Source organism: Candoia aspera, chromosome 7 (assembly GCF_035149785.1).
Source record: "Candoia aspera isolate rCanAsp1 chromosome 7, rCanAsp1.hap2, whole genome shotgun sequence".
NCBI lineage: Eukaryota > Metazoa > Chordata > Lepidosauria > Squamata > Boidae > Candoia > Candoia aspera.
The window spans coordinates 23,656,480-23,682,743 of record NC_086159.1 but is presented as its reverse complement, the minus strand read 5'-3'; the positions used below and the strand labels follow the sequence as shown (position 1 = coordinate 23,682,743).

Sequence of the window (26,264 nt, the reverse complement as noted above, 5' to 3'; positions counted from 1 at the left end):
TCGTTGCAACTCTCACTTGTTGACGGCACTTTATATCACGACACCCTGCCTTAAGGTTGTGACTAACGAGGCTGGAACGCGCTCAGAAGAGTTAATGAGGAAGATCCGCAGCGCCACACTTCCTGCTGCTCTCCATTTCTCGTCCTGCCAGAAACAGGAACTAGAAGCAGCAGTCCTAGGCGAACTGTTTGCTTGCCTGCTGACCGGGGCTGGGCATGCAACAGGCGGGAGTACAACCAGTTTAACACACCCTCGGGCTCATGGGCTGCGCCGCTCTCCCATTTCTCCCTTCACTGTAGGGTGGAAGAAAGGGAAAAGGAGGGGAGGAAAGACGCCGGATTCCGCAGGCTGTTTTCTCGCTCGCTTGCTCGGTCTCCGGGGCGAAGCGACGCAGCATCCAGATCCGACGTGTCAGCAAGAACGCTTGGCCACCGCTCTCGCCTACGTTATTCCCGATCGCCTCTCCAGCGCCAGGCAATGCCCGCCGTCGACAAACTTCGCCTAGAAGAGGCTTTGCAAGATAGTCCGCAGGTACCCGGTCCCGGACTAGGCTCGGGTGCATCTGATCTGCGGTTTGGGAAGGGATTGCGCAGCAGATTCCGTGCAAAAGCTACCTGCTGTAAGGCCGAGGGACAGGGCCGGCGGGGGGTGGGGGGTAGGTGGAGAGAGAGTTTGACGGTAATGACTGGGAAGACGTGATTTAGCCGAGTGGATCGGGTTTATGGAGGCATCAAAGCAAATCTGAGACTTGAATTTATTGTTTGCAAGCAAACATAGGAAAATGTTTCATAGTCTTCACAACTGTTACTCAAATGATACTGTAGCTCCTCATCTGCGTTTTCCTAGATAGTCTCCAGGAATCAGCACGAAAAGGTAGCCGTATCGACTAAAGATTTAAGAGAGAAAAAGAGGTTTTTCCTTCAGATCTACTTTCTTCCCTCCAGATCTACCTTCTTCCCTCCAGGTACCCTTCAGGTACCAGGAGAATAATATTATTATTTAAACCGACCAAGCGCTGTCACTAAAAAAATCAAAACTCTTTTGAGACCAGAGACGTGCGTTGTGGTGCTTAATGAAAACCCAAACTCTAATATTTATGGATCCTGATCTAATATTAAAAAGAACGCGGTTCTAATCATCTTAATAAAAATAATGCTCGCTTGGGTAATGTACTGTGAAAACACCCCTTCCGTGCAACTGCTGTTAAAAGCGGCTTATCTCACGTTGCAACTTGGAAAGGAAGGGGAGCAGGGAAGTGTTAACAAGGACTCTGAGGCAGAATACTCTGGAAATAATAATGAGCTTTTGGACGGAGGAGGTGAAGACAGGAAGTAGTGCAGCTTTATTAGTGTCCTTGCTCTTAATTTGACATATCTAGGTCACTTTGAAGAAGAGGGAGGAATTCTGCATGAAAGAAAAACAATATCAACTATACCTGAAGGCAGGCTAGAAATAACAGTGGTTTGGAATGATGGGGCGCCTAATTGAGACTCCAGAGTTAAAAATTGCAGTATATGTGGGAGGAGGAGGAGATTGATTGTTCAAGGCTGGTGAATTGGGGGGTCTTGGCAGACCCTTGTGGTCAGTCAGCTGCCTCTGTTAGCGAAGACACACGTCTCCCCCCCTTTGCTAGGAATCAGGTGTTTAATCAAATGGCTTTATTGTCAAGCAGCTCCCCTCTTTTTCTGGCTTTTGGATCTTTCTTGAGCATTGCAAAAGGGTGTTTTGGGTTATTGGAGAACAAGGCAACATAGGCTCATCCAAATGGATTAGAAGTCCTGGAGGTTAACAAGCCTGATTGCTATTTTGTGCCAAGGGCACTGGACAATGAAGTGAATGTAAAGCAACAACTGCCATGGGTGGGAATCTTTTTTTTTTAATTTATTATTTCAGACTCATCATTCCCACAATTGCTGAAGTTCTGGGCATCCATGCTTATTTATAGTATTTATTAAATGCACACATTTCCTTGATGTAATCGCTTGGCTACCTGGACACAATCTTCCAGTGAAGGAGTGTTCAAAGAAGCAACCGTGAACTTGAGATGTCCAGTCCAGAAAAAAACAATGAAGGCTTACTACATAATTGTTTCAATCTATATTGAGAGATCTGAGATGTAATACTTTGGACTAATCACAAATTAGAATATGGATTGAGTTTAAATGAATTGTAATTGGACTTTCAGGTTTTATTTTGGTCTAAATCGTTAGTAAGAGGCATTCCAAAGTGAAATCACATAGAGGATAATTTGCCAATTTTCCAGTAATTGAGAATGGGGAACTTGTGGCCCTCTTTGGCAGCTAGACTGCAACTCCCATCATTCTCACTATGGCTGGGATGACTAAGACTGAAGGGAGTTGTCATTTGACCTGTGGGCATCTGGGAGTGTTGATGGGAAGGGACATCACAAGCATTATAATGTTACTAATAATTACATAATTAGCATCAATTGCATGGTGACGTTCTCATGGCTTGTATCCGACACCTGTATTTGGATCCCATGGAAGGCCACTTATCCATTTTGTTCAACTGATACATCCTTGCATATCTCATAAATATAATTATTTTTCCAAGGAATGCCATCTCCCCCAACCTGTTGTCTTCCAGATGTGTGTTGGATTATAACTTAGGTCACCAACGTTGATTAGGGGTGATGGAGCTGTTTTCATTTGAACAATTTGGTTTAAGAAAAACTGAAGAAGAGGTGGGTGGGAACCACGTTCAGAAAACCTTCTGCTCTTGTTTTAATGGTCAAGTTTTTGATTCATGTTAATTTTAGTTTGTAAGCTTCCTTCAGGAAATATACTCTGGAAACTCTTCATTGTCAATAATTATGCTGCTTGGGTGTTATGTTGCAATTCAAAGCTTCTTAAATCCAACTCTCTATGCTCCCTTCCTCTTCAACAGCTGAAAGCCTTTAGCTTGAACATAGACATCAGTCTTGGATCATATTTGCCACATTCTTTTTTTTTTACTTTTTGGCCAGAGGATAAACCATAATCTACACTATTATCACCCTTTTTTCCTACTACAGAAATACATACATACATGCATACATACATACTAATTTCAAATAACTTTATACATCTGATACACCATCAGATCTCCTGTTGTGGAACTATTGTCTTATGGGAATAGTTTGCTCCATATTAACTTGAGAGCTGTAATTGGATATATGTTATATGGAATCACATAAATATGTGAATATTTTGAAGAGCAAAGATTTCCAAATCAATATTCCAAAACTTATTTTGTTGTTATTGTGGTAGGATTTTTCTGAGTTAAATTTGCTTCTTTACTAAGGATATCCCATCATTCCAGTTTGACTCCTGTTGCTTTGATTTACTTGATAAGAAAACACTTTCCATTGTAGCTTTCAGTAATTTCATTATAGAGACAAAGTCAGGATTCCAGAAAGGGGTTATAGGGATGGTGGCAGGGGAGCATTGAAAGCTCTGTTTTGATCATAAGAAAAATGCCAGATTCCATATTTTGACAGCATCTTTATTAGGCTGATTGTTGTGCGACTTCTCCAGAACTATTCATCAGGCAAGATGGTAAACAAAGCCCTCCCACCTGCCTCCTAAATTGGAAAATCCATGGAAATGTCTCTAGTCACAAATTAGGCTCTGCCCGGAACTGTAATAGCTTCAAGTTACACTCAATATCATTCTTAAGATTTTGGGGATGAACAACCAACCAAACCATTAAAAAAAATGGTTATACAAACTGATATTCCACCAAGCAAACAGTTGAATTTCAACACTAACCACAATAAAAAATGAACAAATTCAAACTGAACTGCAGTTAAAATGATACAAAAGCAATAAAATTAATATATATAAAGCATGATATATTTACAACCACAAGAAAAATAACATTTGCCATTATTAAACGTACTTACCATCTGACTTACTGCCATTCTCAGCATCAGTTCCACTTTTACCAATCAGCCTAAATAAACAAGCATTCCGATCCCTCTTACATGATTTGTCCAATTAATGATGAACAGGAATCTCCTCAAAATAGTTCCCACTAGCCCAGGTTTCAGACATAGAACATGACCAAATCCTTGTTCCCCTAAGATCTCAATTTTTCCCCCCCTTGAAATGGCCCTGTGTATCAAAATAAATACTCTGTGGCTTCTTGCCTATCATTTGGTAAAGCCTATATAATTAGTCATACAGTATACAATGTTCGAATGAATTTTCCCTGTTCTCTTGACTCTTCTCTCAATAACCCCATTCAAAGCATTTCCTGATATTCCTCCAGAAAAATTGCATTACCCTTCTCTAATCTAGTACCCGCAGGAGTTTGGATTACAAGTCCTAGATGTATTCTTTATTTATTTATCTTTGCCTCCATTTCTCTCTCTCCAGTTTCCCTTTGATTGAACTCTTGATAGATAAAATTATCCTTTCATGTTCAGTAGTGGGCTAATGCAAATAATGCAAATTGGCATATGGAATTTTAAGAATAGTATATGTTTTATTATATAATATTTTGTCAGATCATTTCTTAATACATTTTAAATTGTATAAACCCTATTTAATGCTGTTCACTCTGCTATGCATTTCTACAGCATATAACTGTAAATAAAGTAAAATATACATTTGGGAATATAAGCCTTCCTCACCCAGAGTTTCAGTCCTTAGGAAAAACTTCCTCTAAGCCCAAATTTATTTGGGGAGGAAATTCTCCCTTTCTAAGTGGCCCCTATGTCCTACTTAAGAGTTTTTGTTTGAAGGGGTGACCCAGAATAGACATCTAAAACTAAATATGCACCAAGGTCACCTGGTCACATCCTTCCCTATTACAGTAAAATGTATTTGTATTTAAGCATTTATTTCTAATCTTGGGTAAATATTTATTATCCTATAAAAAATTAAAGCAAGTGTGTATCCTCTTTTGTCACCTTCCACCACAATCCTTTCCCTTTCATAAGTGATTGTGCAAGGGATTTTCCCCTATGCAAGCAGCACTTTCACAAGATGTCTCTCGTAATGCCAGAAGTCAGGGTCATCCAATAAATAGAGTGAGTTGTTCACAGATGGTGTGGTTTTACTATGGAATTTGTTCTCGCTATGTAAGCAACGTCTGCCAGCTGTAGTTCTGCAAGAGAAGACTATGGGTGGTCCCTAGTTACAGTGCCTGTACGTATTAGCAATTGCTGGGTCCCTAAGTAAAAACCTACTAATATGCTTACGTCCTGCTTGGGAGCTTCTTGTCAACCACTGGTTGGCCTCTTGGAACACAGAATGCTGGACCAGAGAATCTTTGGCAGATGGTGGTGGTTTTTAAAATCTCTGCTGAATGATTTTTTTTCTAATTAAGGTGTTGCTAAGATGTGAGAACCTCTGATCAATACCTTTATTCAAGATTCCAGTGTTAAATAGATGACTGTTGGCTATTTTCATTTATGTATTTGTTTTAAACGCTCCAGACCCGCTCTTTGCTGAGCGTATTTGAAGAAGATGCAGAAACACTTACAGAGTATACCAACCAGCTGCTTCAAGCAATGCAGCGAGTCTATGGGGCACAAGTAAGTTGTTTTCCATGAAATACACTGGATGCTTTTTCCTTTCCTTTTCAGAAGTATGGTTCTAGTTTTTATTGCACTCTCTTTCAGCTACTAATAATAGTTGGGTGGGTGATTTGGGGGGGGGGGAATTGGCCCAGAAATTTTAGACTTCAGTTTCCATCAGCTGGTCCAACATAGCTATTGGCAAGGAATTGTCAGAGTTGTTGCCCAACATATTTTGAGGGCATAGGTTGTGATCCCTAACCTATTTATATCCTATGCAATCTTGTCTTTAGAAGTTTCATCTTCTGAGGTAAAAGAATGATTTTACTGTTATTGATCACTGTATGCAAATGAGATGTACAGGAGTAAGGGAGCCTTTTAAATTTCCGTATCTTCTTCGTTTTCTTTGCGTTGAACTATCTGTGTATACAAAGTCCAATCCTTATAAGGGTTTAGATATGAGTTACTTAAATTACAGCTGTGGATTGCATCACCACCTTTAAATGCCAGGTGGAATATCTGAAGCTCAGCATTTTATGGGGCACCCCTCCCTGAATTCTCTGGACTTGCACTCTTATTTCAGGAGTTTTTTCATCAGGAAAGCAATTTATTAACATATTTGGAATTACTACAGAGATGGTGTTAATGGTTTTGGTCCAACATAATTTTCTTATTTATTTGAGAAAAGTGGTGAAGGCTAGTGCTGCTTGCGTGACATTTTGTCATAGTTTTCAGTTGCAGTTTGAGGACAATTTTATTGGTCTTTCAGAACAATTTTGTGAGTATTATACAAAAAATAGCTGTACTGAAATAATTGTCAAATTATAATGGGTATGAAATTGCTGTGGCTTTAAAACAAAGGTGATTTTGCTGTTATCTGAGATCTTGTATTTTTTTTTGCTTGTATGCTTCCCTCTCTTTCCTCTTCCCAAATAGCTGGGAAGACTTCACCAGTATGTCTTCTCACTTTCTTCAAAAGCTGGCCTGTCATGTATAAATCTTGAATGGTTACCACTTTCCAGCTTATAGATTCAAGGTTGTTTCTTTAGAAGTTGAGCAACATGAAAGCCGGCTGGGTGACCTTGGGGCGGTCACTCCCTCTCAGCCCAACTCACCTCACAGGGTTGTTGTTGTGGGGAAAATAGGAGGAGGAAGGGGTATTAGGTATGTTCGCCACCCTGAGTTATTTATAAAAATAATAAAGGCGGGATAGAAAATAAATAAATACATACATACATTTGTTTCAAACTGTGATCTTGAATTCAAGCATAATGACAGCCGACCTTATGAAAAAAGCAGGACTAAAATGTGGCAGAGTCTTCCTGGAGGTGAAGAAATGGAGAGGAGAAACAACTGAACAGGGAAATGGATGCATGCCTAGAACTTTCTCAAGTGCATGTATGTAGCGCTAAAACCAGGGTTAGCATTACATGTAACTCAGTGCATTGTTCCTGGCTTTATACTGTTCTATTACAGTTGTACACACGCGCACACACACATGCGCGCACGCATGCACACACACACAGTGAATGCTATTGCTATGTGGTGGATTTTTATTACTATAATTTTATCTGTAATCTTGCCTCATTTCTGTGGTGAAAATAACAACGGGTAACTAATAATGAGCAGTGTGCTAAACACCACTGCAGATTTATGTTTATTTAGGAAGCAGGTTGCAGGAGATCTAGTAATGTATGGATCCTAAATTGTACAGATGTATTAATTTATTAATCTGTTCTTTTGGGAGAGAAACTTAATACATGAGCCTAAAATCATTCAATCTGCATCCAGTCCAGAAATATGCTCCTAAGGTATAATTGCTATGTATGATTAGAAATGGAATAAATAGAAACAGCCCCATTTGAGGGTGGAGCCTGTGACTATAATACAAAGTTGGAGGCTTAGATTACAATGTTTTTTGCAATCCTGTCTGTGCCTAGAAGCTAACTGGAATTTATAATCTGCTTTTTGATAAGGAGCCCAAGGTGGTTGGACATAGTGCTACCTCCTCCCATTTTTTTCCCACGGCAACAACTCAGGTTGGTCTGAGAGAGAGTGACTGGCCCAAAGTCACCCAGGGAGCTTCAGAGGCTGAAGGCAGACATGAACCTGGGTCCAAATACTACCCAGTCCTGACTCTACATAGCTGGGTAGAGTCTTCTTTAATAATTGGCTTTAAAACAGCTTCTCTTCTTTAATAGTATCCAATAAAAGGCATTGTCTCAGCAACATCCTGGCCCAATCTGCCAGTTTTTGCAATAGAACACACCATTTAAAAGCCAAATGCAGTCCTTGTTCAGAAAAAGTTATGGACTCCTTTCATTGTAAATCTTTAAGTGGATCTGAGCATCAGTAATGAGACACATTTTCTCTTTATAGAACGAAATGTGCCTGGCAACACAACAGCTTTCTAAGCATCTTCTTGCCTATGAAAAACAGGTATGTGTAGTGCAGTCTCTTCCTGAACAATGTTCACATTTGGGAGATGAAAAGCAGATATAAGTCAACTTTCCCCTAGTATTTTGCTTGATCACCTGCAGAGATTACAGGAGACAAATTTTTTCTGAAACACTCTGGCGGTCAGAATTATGACAGCTGCTAAGGCCTTGCTTTCTTCATCTGAAATGGCGCATGGAGTTGATTCTTAAAACTTCAAACAACTGTGTCACTTGCGATCATTCCTTTATTCACAGCAGCGGTGAGGTACCTAAGAAGTCCACAGGGAGGGTCAAAAATGTCAAGACGTTGGCCACAACTACGCAAATGAAGCATTAAAAAGGGGGCTTCAATCCTATCCATCTTGACTTTTTTGCACCCCTCCCCAAATGCCCCTGGAGGCACCTCTGGCCCTCTGATGTTGAGGATATTGTTGGCATTTCTCCCAGTAGGTCACATTGGTAGGAAGCTTCAGTTCAGAAATGTTAGGAAGTCTATATGCAGGTGAATCCTGCTGCTATTTTACAAAAATTTGTTCAGTGTGATTATAATCTATGACTGGCATTTGAATGTAGAAGGTGGGGAACAGAGTTTCTGTCATTTTGGGTGATAGAGAATGAGAGGCAGGCCCCTTTTCCTCCCTGGCCTGCATGAATCCTCAATCTTGCTGAGTGAAATACTTCTGATTGGACTGAATGTGGGCTGAGCCTTTTAGGCTGATTCTAGTTCCCATCTCTGATTAAGTGCTGCCATTAACCCTTGTTAACTTGCAGAACTTTGCCTTGGGGAAAGGAGATGAAGAAGTGATCTCTACACTTCAGTACTTCTCAAAAATTGTGGATGAGGTAATCCAAATTATAAGCTGTTCTTCTCTCTCTCACCAGCCTGATTAGGACATTAAAAGATGCTAGAAAAGAAAGGAGAGCAGTTAATGCTTGGTGCTGATCAGAGGAGGACTGCTGTTCCACAGCTGAAATGAGGAAGGAAAAAAGGAGGCCTTCTGCCTTTCTGTGAAGAGTCTTGTGACACCCTTCAACACTTTAAAATTTGGGATGGTGACATTGGGTGGAATAGGGTGCACTACACCCAATGCAAAAAATAGTCTGGATGTTCTTGCCCTTTGACAGTTTTTCTGTCTGCCACCATTAGCATATAGGAGAGATGAGCATTTGCTCACTGAAGAGAGTTTGTGAGGAAATGGAGTCTTATCCATAAAACCTGGGCTGTAATTAATATGTCAATCTGTAGAGTACTTATTTTTGCTGTTTGCACATAATATTCTCCACAGTGCCCAAATGCAGTAAAACCAGTTCTGAGTTCTTGCATTGTAGGGGGCAGGGGTAAGACACTTGTAGCCTTCCAGTTACTGCTGAACTACAAGATCCCAGGAGCCTAAAAGTAGCAGTGTTTCTCAACCTTAGGAACTTTAAGATGTGTGGACTTCAACTCCCAGAATTCCCCAACCAGCCTGGCTTGTCCTCAGAAGTTCTAAGATGATCCCTCTTCATTTTCTACCACAGTCCACAGTTTTTCATAGACAGACAGGGAAGTTGCACTATGTTCCACCTTGGCTTGGTCTCAAACAACTTTATTACTCCAGGCTTGTTTTCTCTTAGGGCTTCCACATCCTTTTCCATCTGGTTTCCATTGTTTAGTCACATTCAACCAAAATCCACAATTCTGTGAACATCTCAACACTAGAACGGTATTAACATTTGTAGCAGCACTAGCAGTTACAACTTCTCTTAAGCAATCTTGAGATTTGTATCTGGGGGGAGAATGAAGAATTCTCTAATCTCTCCATCAAGTAGCTGATTTGGTTAAGCCACAAAGAGTTGGGCCTGATTAGTATTGGTTGGGAGATCACCAGGAAATCCAATGGCTGTAGGCTAGACTAGGAAGGAAAAAAAAAACATCCTGGAAGAAGTCAGTGGCAAACCACTTCCATACTGTTGGCAAGAAAACTACATGGAAGTAATAAGGGAGACTTTACCTTTTTCCCTCAGAGTTCCCTAATCTCTACACTACTCACCAAGATAAAATATCCTGGAGAGAGAAAATGACTATTCAGTCCCTTTTAATAGCTCAGTTCTATGTATGACTGGGCATACACAAACACATTATAGGTAGGATTTATCAGCATTTCCAAGAACTCAGTTCAAGAGAGTTTTTGTTCAAGAGTTCACTATCCTGATCATCTTTTTAACAGAACACTTAACAGTGGTATCCTGGGGCTAACATGTGGCTGGGGGATCCTCCAACATCTACTAGGTCTTCAGTGAAAGTTTCTGTGCTCTTCCACAAACGCCCTCCCTTTCCCAGAGTGTCAGCCATTTAGTGGCACTTGTGTTTGTCAGTGGTGATGAATCATACCCTTAGTCTCCTTCTTGTATTTATATATCAACCCACGCATGAAAATCAATAGACATTTAAATAACCTCCCTTGGAAACTACAGCATTCTACCGTGAAAAGGAAGAAAAACGTAACAGCTGTTTTGTTTGCTTTGGATAAAACAGCCACATGGGCAAAGCAGTACAATGTGCAATGTGTGAAACTGAAGTTTGCAGAGTCAATATAAACTTTCGTGTTAGTTTTGCTTCACAGCCTCTCCTTAAGTAAACTCTTCAGTCATTTGATAACATGGAGACTTTCTCACTCAAATGAAGCTATGTAGGAAGGCCTTATTTGTGAGTTGACTCATTGCATTTTGTGAAGTAAACTCACAACTTCACTCACTCTTAAGATAGGATTAGTTCTACCATTAGAGATAGATAATGAATGTAGGTATTCTAGATTTGAAACTTGGACACCAGGTGGGAAAACTGTGCAGCCTGAGAGATTCTCTTGATCAGCCTTTACAAACTGCTCCCTTCTGGGTGTGTGAGGCTGTGCCTCCAATCCTCCTTGTGTTGCACTACACAACTAGGGGTCACCACCTTGGGAGGGCAGCTGCAGTTCCTCATGAGAAAAGTCATCTTTTCTCCCATTTTATAAATGCAAGTAGTAAATCATCAAAACTTCAAAGGAAACAAAGAACAGAATCAATGTATCTTTAGAATACAAACATTATATGGGAGTACATATAAATGTATACTGAAGGAGAGAGTGAAATCATTTACATTCAAAAGTTCACTCCAGAAACTTTTTTGTATAGATGAAGGTAATCGGCTGGGAACTACTTTATCGATATAACTCACTGAAAACCAAGCATGGATGAGTCCTTAAGGGAGTTTTCAGGTCTCTTACTGGTTATTTTAATTTTTAAGCTGGTCCTATTCCCCCCACCCCCCGCCCCACTCTTATATACCATTGATCAAAACAAAGATGTACTTTGGTTTTTCAGTGTTTCACAAAAAATACATCAGGCTGTTAATTTCTCATTTCGATTGATTTATTTTTTGAGGTTTCCTACAGTGAGCAGGAGATGGACTCAACAGCTAAAAGGGCTTCTTTCTTTTCTTTTCTTTTCTTTTCTTTCTCATTCATTCATTCATTCTGTCCCTGCCATTATAACAGAGTTCTTGGTAGTTTACAAGAAAACAGAATAATACAATAAAATATCCACAATATTTATAACTATTCTACACTAGTTCTATATTAAGAGATTCAGAAATTAGGAGAAATATACCTGTGACCTTAAGAGATTGCTGACATGTGCATACATACCAAAAATGACTTTGAAGATAAATATTGTTCTAATATATACAAATGCATTTTATTGGGGGAAGGATCCCAATCTCACTGTATAGAGGAAAAGAAATAGTGTTGGTTTTCTCTAATCGTGTCAACTTTTTTCTTCCTTTCCCTAATACCCCTCTGCTTACATCAGCTTTATTATGTTTGTTATCTAGAGATGAATCTGAGGCTGAGATATTTCCAGGCTTATGGTACTGAGATAGTATCATTACTTTCCTGTTTTTCAGCTTAATGTTTTACACACTGAACTGGCAAAACAGCTTGCAGACAGCATGGTTCTTCCCATCATCCAGTTTCGTGAGAAGGATCTTACAGGTAAATAATTGAAGTGTTTCTTCCTGGTTGGGAATTTTCATGGTCTATCTTCTCATTATAGGTAGTCCTTGCTTAATGTCCATTCATTCAGCAACCATTCAAAGTTATGATGGTGCTGAACAAAGGGACTTACAACTGGTCCTCAAAGTTCCAAGCTCTTGCAGCACTCACACGGTCACATGAACAAAATTCGGGCCCACCCGCATTTACAACTGCCTTTTGGCTGTCCGTCTACCCACTGTCACCAGTTGCCCCCACCACCCGGCCCTGCCTGCCATTGCTGTGCCCACTGCACCACTCGCCACTGCTATACCAGCTGGGACCTACTTTCCTGCCACCTTCTTTTGTGCTGGCGCAACCAGGGCCTCCATTTGCAAAAGAAGGATCTGCCTGGCGCACAGAGGGCCTGGGTGGGCAAAAACAGGGGCCCTGGCTGGCACGTAAGAGAAGGCCCTGGCTGCACTGGCACGAAAGAAGGCCCTGGCTGGTACAGTAGTGGAGCGTGGTGCAGTGGGCATGTGGTTTGGTGGATGTGGTGGCAGCAGGTAGGGTTGGGTAGTAGGAGCAGCTGGTGGCAGCAGGTAGGCAGGAAACCAAAAGGGCAGAGATGGGGGGAGATAGGTGGATGGTGGGAGGTGAAGTAGAGGCAGTCTCTTACCTTTTTCCAAGAATGCCTTGGATCTGGGTGGGTCCTCACCTAACGACTGCATGGGATGCACTCAACGACAGCAACTGGGATTGCCAGAACTGTTGTCGCTAAGGGGAGCGGTCATGTGGCATTTTGCTTAACAACCACATCACTTAGTGATAGAGTTGCCGGTCCCAATTTCGGTACTTGGAGTTCTATGACTGTGCAGCATTTAATCCACATATCTTTAATTTCTGTGAAAAAATTATCTAATGCATACATTGTTAGTTTGTCTTCTTTAATTTCCCCCTAGAAGTAAGCACTTTAAAGGATCTCTTCAGTCTTGCAAGCAATGGTATGTCTCATATTTTATCTTTGGTTTAATGGAATTTCCTGGTGCATGTGCATGCATGCATGTGAGGTTCAAAGGGTGTCTTTCCTTTCAGAACATGACATCTCCATGGCCAGGTACAGCAGGCTACCCAAAAAGAGAGAGAATGAAAAGGTATGCGTTTCCAGTGCTAGCTGATTTAACAAAACCAAATTCTGCACATGTAGAAAAATGCAAGTGGGCAGAAAGCTAGTGTGACACATCTACTGCATATAAATAAAAATGCAGTGGAAAAGATTGCTTAGAATTTATGGTGGTGTTCAAATTACTTTAATGTGTCTTCCAAATCATGGGTGCAGTCTCAGAATGATAGTGCTGAATGTTAAAATATGCAGTATAGTCCCAGTGCTTCCATTAGGCTTTGATGCGATTTCATCTGTTGTGCGTTGCATTACTCAGCCTCTTTTGAAAAAAGCTGTCTGCTGATACTGTTTTTTACAAACGTTTTATGATTCAGCTAAAGGCTGAAGTTGCCAAAGAGGTTGCCAGTGCCCGGAGGAAGCAGCATCTGTCATCGTTACAATATTACTGTGCCTTGAATGCTTTACAATATCGTAAAAAAATTGTCATGATGGAGCCCATGCTGGGATACACACGTTCGCAGGTATGTAGCCCAAAGCAACAGAGTTTTGTAGCTAAGAAAGGAGCTGTGAATTCTCTTACAGGGCAGTGGAACATCTCATTTGCAAATTGTGCTTCATATGTCTGAGCACAACACAACCTCCTCATACTCCAGACACTTTATATTCAAAGCACCTGTACCCCAAATATTGCAAACACAGAATTCTGCTCATTCTCATGAATGAACGATGAAGATGTGTGAACGATAATCTGTTCTTAAACTAAACAAGCTTAGGGTTTGTTAAGTAAACTGTATAAACCTCCACGGGTTTTAATTGAAGTGAGGGATATTGACAGTACAAGAGAATACAAGAGAGAATACTTACTATGATTTCATACACAGACCAAGAGAGAGAGAAAGAGAAAGAGAAATTCATGTGCAAGGCCACAGAAATTGAATTTAAGCTGAATTTCAAACAGACATGTTGCCTATAAACAGTGCTTCTCTTGGTGCCTGCTTGGCTTTCTTTTTAATCATTTTAATGATTATTTAAATTTTGCAGAGCTATTAGGATCATATTTATTTCCAAAAATAGCCTTGAATTCCACACTGCTCCATAGATATTTAAAAGACTAAAAGTGAGCTGGAGTTAAGAGTGAGTCTCCTGCCAGAAACCGTACAGGTGTTTTGGACTGACTGTGCCTGTGGTGACAGCTGTTTTGGGACTAGCCAAGCCACCATTTTCTTTGAGGATCCACAAAAAGCTCTCAAAATACAAAGTATGTCCACTGGCCCCAAGGCTTGGAGATCCTTGGAGTAGGCCATTTGCTAGTCAAAGTATTCCAGATTCCTTTTTATATTTTTTCAGATTAATTTTTTGAAGAAAGGAGCAGAGATGTTTTCGAAAAAACTGGATGGTTTTTTAACATCGGTTACAAATGTGGTGCAGAGGTAACAGTATATTCCAGCTTGCATTACTTCGGTTGTTTGGGAAGGAGGGAAGATGTTGCTTGTATTACTCTTACCTACATGAGTAAGATGAGAGAGGGAGAGAAAGGGAGATAGGGTTGTCTTGATGTGAAAATACCCTCAAAGGAGGCCTGTTCAGCTATGATTTATATTGAACTCCAACTGATGATAATACTTGTAGTCCAATACATCTGGAAGATGCTGGTTCATAGATAGATAACTTATGCTGCCTGATCAGAGATCTTGAAAGTAATTATGTATTTTTTTTCTCCCACTGTGCATCTCTGTAGAGTTGCAACCATTTTAAAGACAGGGAATGGCACTAAAATAGCTTGTCTAGAACTAAACTGCTACATAATGGATCACAAGAGTAATTTCTGAAAAGTGTTGCCAGCATTTTAAAGGGTACCTGATTTAGAGCTATGATCAGCCTAAAAATCTGACCATATAGGGTATATATGAGACCATGCTGCTATTGTGATTCAAAATTCCTTGCATATTTTTAACACTGGTTTGTGTCTTTTAAGTGCCTATGAAAAATACATTTCTAAGTCATCTTTGATGCCCAGCAGTGTTATTTACATACTTAAAAGTTCACAAGGAATAGCATGACAGTGAAGTGCTTTATTTATGTATTGCAGCATCCAAGAAGAATCAGATGCTGAGGCTGAAGCCATGCGGGTATCTCAGCAAGATCTGCTTTCAGTTAGCGAATCAGTCTACACGCCCGATTTTGATGCTTCTCCTCTCATCAACAGAAACCTTATCCAGAAAGCAGGCTACCTTAACCTTAGAAAGTAATGTGGATGCCCAGAAACATGTTTTATTTATCTTGGTAGATTGATCTATCATTTGAACTTTTTTCCCCTGAATTATCAGAACTCCTGTCTCCAGCTGAATTTGGACAATAAGAGCCCTAAAAATAAAATGAAATAACATTTTTGACATTTATTTTGAATCTTCAAGGGTGATGAGATGCTTCTTGTACTGTGGAAAAATGCACTAGTATTTACAATAAGATGCCTAGGATCTAGATGGCTTGGGTTGAATAAAACATTTACATATGGACATAAGAGCAGCTTTTAAATGTTCCATACATAATAGGCTTCATCAGGGAGCCTGAAAAAAATAGCAAGTATTTTTTTTCTACCTGCCCAAAACATTTAGCCTCTGCTTATGGAAGCTGCTTAGTATCTAGGCATGCTTTAGACATTGAAAATGTCAGCTCCATTTGTGGAATGCATCTAATGGTGGTAAAAGTAACACTGTCCACTTGTCCAGCTATGCTTAGTAACTGTATAGGCAGGTTGATGGATCTGGACATGTCAGACAATGAACCGTGACCCCTAAATGTACCAGTGTTATAAAATCCAACACCTGAAAGTAAGTAAAAGCAGCACCTAGTGGTATCGGGATTGCATAATATAGTCCTAAAAGTCCATGGGCTGAAAGGGGTCAGGTGGAAGTGCTGGAATGGGTTTTGGCAAATGTGTTCCATTGCTGTTTTCTTAATCTTGAAATGGTGTATTTTATGCAGCAAAACAGGCCTTGTGACAACCACATGGGACAGGCTGTACTTCTTCACTCAGGGCGGAAACTTGATGTGCCAGCCCAGGGGTGCGGTAGCTGGTGGACTGATTCAGGATTTGGACAACTGCTCTGTGATGGCAATTGACTGTGAAGACCGACGTTACTGCTTTCAGATCACCACTCCAACAGGAAAACCGTACGTGTGTCAGGATTTCTGCTGGGGATCAAGTCATCTGCTAGAAGAGCTTTGCAATTCTTGGCTGGTGACGTGACTTAAGCTGTTTTGTGTACTTTAGTTTCCTCCACTTAATCAAGTTTTTCTGGGTTTTATAAGCAGGTACTGCAAAAGCAGTTTTGACATTACACATGGCTTTCCATTTCATCTTACAGTGCATAATCAGTTTAAAATAGCCTAGGGGCAGGGGACTGCAGCAGTTTTTTTCACTTGCATCCCCTATATTATGGAACAGCCCCTCATGAGTTAGCTAAGCGCCCTCCCTGTTGAATGTAAGCTATCAGAAATTATTTTTGGAACCCAGAAGTATAGAAATTTAATCAATAAAATTGAACGTGCAAGTCACTGTTGTCAGCATCTAAGAAAGAACAATACAGGCATTGTATAATAATTAGGGGTATTATTGTACTATGTTAGCAAACAAGAGTCAGTCTGCTGTAGTGATTAAGGCTCCAGGCTAGAAACCAGGAGGTCGTGAGTTCCAGTCCCTCCTTAGGCACAAAGACATCCGGGTGACCTTGGGCCAGTCATTCTCGCTCAGCCCTAGGAAGAAGGAAATGGCAAATCACTTCTGAAATCTTGCCAAGAAAACTGCAGGGACCTCTCCAGGCAGTTGCCAGGAGTCAACGCTGACTCAAAGGCACACACTTGCTATTCAGCAAATGCAAATAACTTTGTATCTGTAAACCAAGCAGTGAATGTCAAAATGGCCTTTTCTTTGCAATTGTAATAGTTACAAGGCCTCTCCTTTGCATCTCAGCCTCTTTCTGTGTCATCTGTGAGTGTTTAGCATTTTGGAAGTAACGATTTATGAGGCCAAAAAGTTTATGGTAAAATGTCATATAGAATATTTTGCATGTTGCTAATTAGACAGTCAGTCAGCTAAACATTGGTTAGAATAGTGGTATAAATAGAGGAATCCTTCTGCCTTAGATTCCATTTTGACCTGAAAATCACTAAGTGTGGAACTCCAAGACAGTTGTAAACAACTGAATCAGGCCTTTGGTACAGAAGATTTAACCTAGGTGTTCAAGAACATACTGATTTGAATTGATTGCATTTGACTTACAAGGCTGCCCAACTCAAACGATGTGACTCTGGCTCATTTGCTGAAATAGTACAAAAATACCTGTCCTAACAGTCAGAAATCACGCTGAGACGAGGAGTAGGTCTCTAGTGTTTATTACTGCTACATTAAACAGAATCCTAACAAACTGAAGAAGCGTGGGAAAAACCCAGACAGATAAACCCCGAACGTTAAGGCGGGTCTGATCTGTGTCTCTTTGAATGGCTGCTTAATTCCTCAGTACTATGCATGCGTTTTCCCCCCTGGATAGGGGCCCCCTCCTGCTCACCATCAGTACTCATGACAATACCCCTAATTATTATACTATGGGCAGCATATTTTTGCTCCAAGCTTAGTCACTTTTTTGCCCGTGTGTGTGGATACTTTATGCTTGGCTGATTTCACAACATTAATATCCCCGAAATTGGAACGTTTGGATTTCAAATTGTATTGTTTTGTATTTTGCATTCATGCAATCTTGAGCATGAAAGTATGTGATAACCCAGTGAAAGAATATTAACGGCTCTGTATTATTATTATTTTTTAGAGGCATAACCCTTCAGGCAGAAAGCAAAAAGGAATATGAGGAGGTAAAACATTTCACTATATTCAACCATTTTAATTTGTTGAGTAAAATTAATTAAGAATTCAGAGAATAGCCGGGTGCCTTATTTTAAATGTTTGCTTCGCTGTTACAGTGGATATGTGCAATCAACAACATCTCCCGGCAGATCTATCTGACTGACAACCCCGAAGTGAGCATCTTTTGATTTTTTTTTTTTCAAATGTGCTGCCTCACAAGTTACGTTCACTGTGATTCTGTGTTTATGCAGGAACTTTAAACAGTGTTACTTAAGGATGCACCTCTGTTTTACTTCAGGCAGTTGCCATTCGGTTAAATCAGACAGCACTACAAGCTGTGACCCCAGTCGCGAGCCTTGGGAAGAAGCAAGGTAGTCACTCCTCCAGGTAACGTCACATGTTTGCCTTTGGGTTTGTTCACTCCCGCTGAAAATAGAACCTTTTTTCTCTCAACATGCAATTTTAGTGTAAGCAGAGAATTCTGCCCTGGGGGAATATTTAATCCTGCATTTCACAACACAATAGATGGGTCATATATTAATTGGTGACATGCCAATGAAGTAGCATTTGCTTAACAGGGACTATCTCTGCTTCTTCAACTTATTCTTTGTCATTAATCATCTGACACTAGAAAAATACATGAAAGATGGTATCTTAGTTAATTTTTAATGGGTTTTTCAATTCATAACAACCCATCTTGCTTTTTGACTCCGTGTGTGTTTCAAATGGCCCCTTCTCTCCTCTTTTGCTTTAGCCAGGATGGGAAGTGCATGGATATTCTGAATGACCAGGCAGCCCCTGATGAGTCTGCTGATGCTCTTGTCCCCACTGAGTTAATTGCACCTGGAACTCCCATCCAGTTTGACATTGTGCTTCCTGCAACAGAGTTCCTAGATCAGCACAGGGGCAGAAGGTACAGGCTGCCAACAATCTTTCTTTTTTGATGACTTTTCTCTTGATATTGGAAGATGATCTTTTAGAAATGCTACTGTTCTGTTACAGACGCACCAACCCTTTTGGAGAATCTGAAGATGGCAAGGAGGACGACGAAGCAGGTAAGTACCCTTAAGTGCTGTTCATCACTGTTTGCTTAGGTCCCATAGTCATCCAGGTTAATGTCCCACTTTCAGAGACAGAGGCGTTTTGCCTGTGCTATTCAGACCACCTGGTAGTCTTATGTATTGCCATGCTGTAAGCAAAAAGCTGCTAAACTGTAGCTGTGGGATGCACAGAGTAAAGATCTCCTTTGATTTAAAAAAAAAAAGTATATAAGCAGAAAACAACAAATGCTTCCCATCTCTGTAGGATGGGGACAGGCAGTCTTCTAGGCTGACTTTAATTTTTGAAATATGTGCTGTAGGCAGGATGAAGAAAAAGTCAAGTATAAGCTATGCGTGTTAAGTGTACCCATGGTGTGCCACTCTCCACATACATTTTTTAAATCAATTTTTTTCCCCTCTATACATCAGTTTTATTTGTAATGACTCATGGAATTACCGAGAGCACATTCACACAGCTACCATTCTCATTTCTCAATTTCTTGATCATTAGAAGAGCTAAGCTGGTCAGTAGAAGAGTGCAAAAATCAGCCTCTAGCCCATCCCCATCTTTTCTTTCTGTTGAACTTTTTTCTATGGTAGCTTGGAAAGGAAAAGTCTAGTTTCTGTGAGGGTAAGCAGTAAAGACTGGTGCAAGGATACTTTGGTTCTATCATGACTAAAAATCTGGGGGTGGAGATGATACGAGATTCCTACCAGCAAGAAACTCCCAAGCTATATAAATATAATAAAAATAAGCTGCAGCATTTGTGCTGCAAACTGCACTTGCATTGATTCTGTATTTACAAAGACAGATTGCAAGTGGCAAGAGTCAGCTGGGGGTTGCTAATTATTTCATGCTCGGATATGATTGTTTGTAGCTGAATGTGTGAACTGCCCCACTGAAAGAAAGTTTATGAATGCACTTTCTGCACAGGAAGAGACAACCTAGAGCTTATATACATATAAGCTTAATCTCAAAAGCCCTTTGCAAGTGATCAGAGCAGACTTCTGGTCAAAGTAGTTTCTCTCCCCCAGTGACTTGCTGGGTGAAGAGGAAGGGGTGAGAAAGAAAATAGAGGTAGTCCTCTTTTAGCGATGGACTCATTTAGCAACTGTTTACAGTTATGATGGTGATGAAAAAGTAACTTTGCAACTAATCTTTGCATTTATGACCTTTGCAGGTCTGTAAAGCAAAGGAAAGTAAGATCATAAGCCGTCCCAGTTTCACTTAGTGACCACTTCACTTAATGACTAAGTTGCCAGTCCCAATTGTGGTTGTTAAATGAGGGCTACCTGTAGTAGAAAGAAAGTGCTGCCCCTGCCTGCTTTGATTCTTGCCCATTCCGCATCAGTATGTAGCATAACTGATATATTACCCTAAAAAGAAAGCAGCCCTCCATGAGAAAAATGAACGTAGCCTTGATGTTAGATCTTTTTTGTGTATTTGTTACCACTTGAGCATCTATATGTGAGCTGAGCTTTGAAATATTATATAGCAGATGGGAAAAGAATTCTCTTTGAAGTAACAATCATCATTTCTGCAGGAATCTATTATAGAAAATAATTCTGTATGTTGAAAGGCAGTATAAACTGATTTCCTTCCGTCTCTCTCCCCCACCTCCCCAGATTCACTCCTGCAGCACATGTTTGTAGTTCGGTTTTTAGGATCTATGGCTGTCAGATCTGACCACACAGTGGAGGTGATTTATGAAGCCATGCGGCAGGTGTTGGCAGCTCGGGCTATTCACAACATTTTCCGTACAACTGAATCCCATCTCTTGGTCACCAGCAATGACCTGAAGTAAGCAAAAGTTTGCCTTCTCTGATCCTTTCCCACCCACCTTTCCCTCTTTTAGCCTTGTGCCCTTTATTTTGTAGTTTTAGGTTATAAAGTGATCCTAGGCATGGAATCAGAGTCACAGAAAAAGCATTAGGGAGAGGACACAGGTTTTGTTCCCTCTGCTCCAGCGCTGGTTCCTCAGGCCATGTAGGAGGGGCTAAAAAGAGCTTTGCTAGATAGGTCAAAGGCATGTCTAGTCAATCATCTTGATACTCTTCAGTGCTCAACTAAACAGCCAAGGCCTTGTGTATCCCCAGCTAAGGGAGTACTTCTGATGAGGAAGGCAATACTGTAGTTCATGAGTAGTGGTTATTGATAGACATCCATCAGGGCCTGGCTGGGGAAGGGAGATGCCATGCCTTGTCCCCTTACTGGCAGGAGCTTCAGCTGCATCAAAAATCATTTTGTTTATAGAAGGGCTTCTCTGGATTCAATTCATAGTCACTGTTGGATTTATTGCCTTTTAACCTTGAGCACATTTTTTTCCATTAACAGATTGATAGATCCTCAAACACAAGTTACAAGATCAAATGTAAGCATATGCTTTCTTTTATCAGCACAGAAAAATTACAGTCTCTGAGAGTTGAGGTAAATTTGTGCTATTCTTGTTCTCTTTTTCAGTTTGAATTAGCCAATGTGACACAGTTTGCTGCTCACAAGGAAAACAAGAGGCTGTTTGGGTTTGTGGTTTGTGTGTCTGATTTGCCAGGTGAAGACGGCATGAGCGCTTATGTGTTTGAGAGTAACACCGAAGGTGAAAAGGTCTGGAAATGGCTTTGTTGCATAATTAAAATTAACAGATGTAACTGCTTCCTTCAGTGAACTGGAATTTTAGGAGCTAATGACCCAATTTGCTTTGTGAAATGTGTCAAGTAAAAGCAGCAGCAGCAGCAGCAGCATTCTAAGAGGGCAAAATGTGTAACCAGTCAGCACCCCTTTTGCAGCCCCAGAGTGGATTGGGCCAAACATTTTGAGAGATTTCCAGTTTTATTTTTTTTTTGTGGAGTTCCAGAGCAAACTGGCTTTCTTAAGCGCCCCCAACAAAAGTCTGTCACCCTTTCCTTCTTCAAAAATCCTAATTCTTCCACTCCATTTATGAGTATGGTGTGTATTGTCTTGTACAGATTGTTGGTCTATAATTTCCTTCAGCCATAGCTAATTAGATTATGAGCATCACAGTCAATACCAGATGGTTACAGGGCAGGTGCCACACGAATAACTGGAAGTAAACGTAAGTCATCTGTTCTAAATCCCTGCCAGTGCCAGAGCTGTAACTTCAGCAACAGAGACTGAGGCATCTTTCCTTGTCATAAATGCTGGTAGTACAGCATTGTAAAGCTTCCACAGACTATTCAGTGGTCTTAATTTCATTATTTTGAACACTGTCATATGATTTTCTGATGCTTTAATCCAGATACAATGGTAGGAGAAATAATTCAGGAATTACTGAGTTTTGTCCATTTATTTGCATTTTTCAGTCGGTAGTACAATTGAGAAAAAAATGTAAGTGGTACTAAGGCAGATTCTCTTTCTTCTGTAGATTTGCTATGCAATAAATCTGGGGAAGGAAATCATTGAGGCTCGAAAGGTAGTATTTTTAACTTCATACTCCTTATCCTCTGAAATATTAAATTTTGCTTTCAGTTCTTTGGTACTTGTTATGACTACACGGAATCCAAACAAATCATCTTTACTTTGGAACTAAGAGGATGTGATCTGGAGCTAAATCTATAAATTGCATAAACTAACTCAATACTAAGTTACTAAGTAACTTCAGTGTTTCGTATAGTGCCAGTGATGTGCATGTGATATTAGTGGTGTCCTTAGGAGTCCTTTAGCCAGTAACCAGGCATAGATAACCAGCATCCAGTTTGCTTATTGAAACAGAGCAGATAAGTATCTACTTCCACTGAACTTAAAGGGATTAACTTTTGAATGAGTATTAGGCTGAGCCAGACAATAAATTAGGGAAAATGGGGTTTGATAATGAAGGATGACGAAAGTCAAGACAAGGACAAAGAGATAAGGTTTGAAAAGTTCTAGGGCTGCCTATTTGCTTCCCTTCAAATATCACCCTCCATTGTCTTGGTATGACACCAGTCTTCAGCATGACTTCTATGACCAAGTATGCTGCTTAGGAGAGCCAGCTTGGTGTCGTGGTTAAGGCATCAGGCCAGAAACTGGGAGACCGTGAGTTCTAGTCCCGCCTTAGGCCAGCTGGGTTACCTTGGGCCAGTCACTTCCTCTCAACCCTAAGAAGCAGGCAAACCACTTCTGAAATCTTGCCAAGAAAATTGAAGGGACTAATCCAGGCAGTTGCCAGGAGTCAAAAACTGACTCAAAGGCAAAAAATAAAAGCTTCTTGGGCCCACATAGACCCCACAGATACTTTTAGAAATTATGCATTGAACATGGCTGGAATCCAGTGGTTTGTTTGGAGCTTAGACCTTTATTCACCCACCCATAAGCTGAGCATTATAGAGTCCATCCTTATCATTTTGTCTTTGGGCAAGAGAATGTTTATGTCACTACCTTTAGAAGCCATTTTGTGGGAGTACCCAAAGTACTCTTTTAAAATTCCAAGTGTGGTCACCAGTCTGAAAAATTAGGCCACTCTTACTTGATTTGAATTTTCATTTTTCTATTTGAAGAAATAAACACAGGAATTTCTGCACTCACATGAAGTGATGTGCTGAGGAGTTATGAACTCTAGTTTCTCCATCATCTAATAGTTGTTTTATCATTAAGGCTACAAAACCAGTCCCATATGAAGAAAATGGTTCCAAATATTATTTTAGTTGGAATTAGAAATGTCAACTGTCTTCACAGGGAAGTAAAATTCTTATGAAGTCAATTTACAATGTTTGTAAGCTGATTAACAAAGCTTTTTTTAGCCATGTGAATTGTTAAGATATACAGTACATTATGAGAACTTTTGAGAACAGGTCACTGCAGGCATAAATAGCAAGGGCTTTTGGGGGCAGGGTTGATCTGGACTGGGAACCCAACAGGGAGGAAAATGTCCCTTGCGCAAAGGTCCTGATTTATATCCTTTTTGAAAAGCCATTCAGGAAATTGTATTAGATTTGCCCTGAATATTCTTCATTTGTCATTTTAATTATAGGATCCAGAAGCTCTAGCTCAATTAATATCATCCATGCCACTGACCATTGATGGAAAATTCAAGTTACTGAATGACCAATCAGAAGACGACAACATTGTACATGGAGAAGGACTGGAGTCAGAAGCATAACTTGTAATTTCTCTCAGTGGAGATGATGGTGCCCGTAACAGAGTACACTGTACTCTCAGCTATGGTCCAACACGGGTAGGCTAGAGGGAACACCATGAGATAAAAACTTGATCCAAATTTTTGGTATTGCCAAAAATTGACAATCTTTTTGAAATTCTCCCATCACTACCAAGTCATCTGGTCTAGGCAATAATGAACACCAGCAGAGATTTAATCCCTGATGAACATGCATCACCACTGTCAACTCATGTAGCTTTTCTTAAGGAAGCTAGTAAGTTCACATCATTTATAAGTAAATGCATACTTGTCTCACATAATTCTACTAGCTATAGTAGAGAGGAAGAAATTGCACAAGCAGCAAAGTTTCTGAAAGTCATAAGCTGCACAGACACGCCACAGAAAAACTAATGCTTGTCATCTTAAGCACAAGAGATTGAAATTAAGACATTCTTAGCAAGCAGAATTCTGCATTCTACTTGGAATATAGTCTCAGTATAAGAAATACTTTATTTGCTCCTACTTGAACTTGCATACCTTTTAAAAAGTAACGAGAAAGCTATTTTAAACTAGGCTATTTGGAAAGCTATTCAATGCAGTTTCTACTAATATCTATTTTTATACTTTCATCTGGACTAAGCTTTCAGAATTAATCTAAGTGCCTAATTTATCGATTGTGTAAAGCAAATAACCCAAGTGAGTGAGGGAACAGGTAGACTAGAAAGCAAGTTAGAGCTGTTATGAATCTCAGTCATTTACCAAGGCTGAAGAACAGTTGAGCGAGCAGTTGTCAGAACTGCCATTCAAATAAGCCTGTTGGCTAGCATTTTTATTTGCAGTGTTCTGTAAGACGAGGTTACAGCTTTTACTTTCACATGAAAGAATATTGATACAAGATGGACTCAGTTCCTCAGACAAAACTATTTCTTCAAACCTGGATATAAGCAGCTTAGCACAAGAAGCACTTTCACACTGCCCTGGGGAAAGCAGTTTCTTCAGAAAGAAGATCAAGCTGGGCATAACAGTGCTTATACCATTCCTCCTCATAGGGCTAGCACAAATTTGGATATATCTGTTTTGGGAGCTTTCTGTTTACTGTTTTAAATTGTAAGCACACTGTAAATAAGTTACAGTGACAGCTGGTTCTCATGAAGAATTTTATCTGACTTGTCTGAATGTTTGTATGATGTTTTAATGTTACAACAATTTCTGCAATAATAGCTAAAGACTTATGACTAAATGGAGTTTAGTCATCTTACAAACTGAGTCAGTCTACCTTTTTAAATGTCAGAGATCCACAGCTCTGATTGGATGCTGTTTACCACAATGTAATCTATAAATAAATGTTAATACAGTAATTATTAAGAGCCTTGAGAAAGGGGCTCAATTATAAGTCTAGCTGACATAAATTATAGTGCAGGGCAGATTCAGGTTATGATTTAGTAACATCTAAGATTTTTAAGCCAGAAGACTAGAAAATTGCCAGTAGAAATTCTGAAAGAGTAGTATTATACAGAAGTTTTCTGTATTAATGATACTCAAATTGTTCTACTTGGTACAATAGACATGAATAAGTAGATCAAACTACTGAAGTGCAATAAACTTCTATTAGTTGAAGCTGTTCCCATGTTAATGTTAACAAGTCCAATCTAATTGATATAAACTACCCAGTGAAACAGAAATGGATCATAACATCGATTGCTCTAGAGGCTGAAGTGGGAAGTACACTCTTAATCTGCCTGCTTGATGGATTAGTACTACTCTGTGTACTATAGAGGTCCCTACTATAGAGGGATCTTGGTGATCATACCATCTGTGAAGCTTTCTGTTATAGCTGACTGACAATTTAAGCAAAGTATACTTAACTGCTCTTCCAGCTGTCATTCATTAGGAAGAATGTGGGACACATTTTTGATGAGAAATTACTTAGAAACTTACTACAGAATAAATTATATTTCAGCCAGCTCTGTGAAGATGATTGAATCAATCCTAGTATTCTATTCTAGCTGTAGATTCAAGTAGCTACTTTGGCAAACTTGGTTCTCATTAAAGATACAGCATTCAAAACATCCCAAGCTTGTGATCACTATATACAAATCCATTTTTCCAAAGTTGCATTTATTAACATTATGTACAGAATATCTAACAGAATAAAGATATTGAGGTAACAGGTTTTTGTTTTGTTTCATTTTTGTAAAT

At 39.9% G+C, this 26,264-nt stretch overlaps 1 protein-coding gene across 1 annotated transcript; it reads left to right on the top strand.

Moving 5' to 3' along the window:
• Window positions 1-222: 222 nt before the first annotated feature.
• APPL2 (adaptor protein, phosphotyrosine interacting with PH domain and leucine zipper 2) lies at window positions 223-26,235 on the top strand. The gene is made up of 21 exons (XM_063308430.1): window positions 223-531; window positions 5,444-5,542; window positions 7,904-7,963; window positions 8,734-8,805; window positions 11,885-11,972; window positions 12,914-12,955; window positions 13,047-13,105; window positions 13,449-13,595; window positions 14,422-14,504; window positions 15,164-15,319; window positions 16,060-16,248; window positions 17,901-17,943; window positions 18,052-18,108; window positions 18,234-18,322; window positions 18,690-18,848; window positions 18,938-18,990; window positions 20,602-20,776; window positions 21,311-21,347; window positions 21,437-21,577; window positions 22,356-22,403; window positions 23,940-26,235. The coding sequence occupies exons 1-21, from the start codon at window positions 478-480 to the stop codon at window positions 24,066-24,068; spliced, it is 1,980 nt and encodes a 659-aa protein (XP_063164500.1). The 5' UTR covers window positions 223-477; the 3' UTR covers window positions 24,069-26,235.
• Window positions 26,236-26,264: the final 29 nt, after the last annotated feature.

Coding starts and splice junctions, on each gene's coding strand:
- APPL2 (XM_063308430.1), top strand. CDS start 478: ATGCCCGCCGTCGACAAACTTCGCCTAGAAGAGGCTTTGCAAGATAGT. Junction 12,956..13,046: donor CTTCAGTCTTGCAAGCAATG/GTATGTCTCATA, acceptor CTTTCCTTTCAG/AACATGACATCTCCATGGCC. Junction 22,404..23,939: donor AAATCATTGAGGCTCGAAAG/GTAGTATTTTTA, acceptor TTTTAATTATAG/GATCCAGAAGCTCTAGCTCA.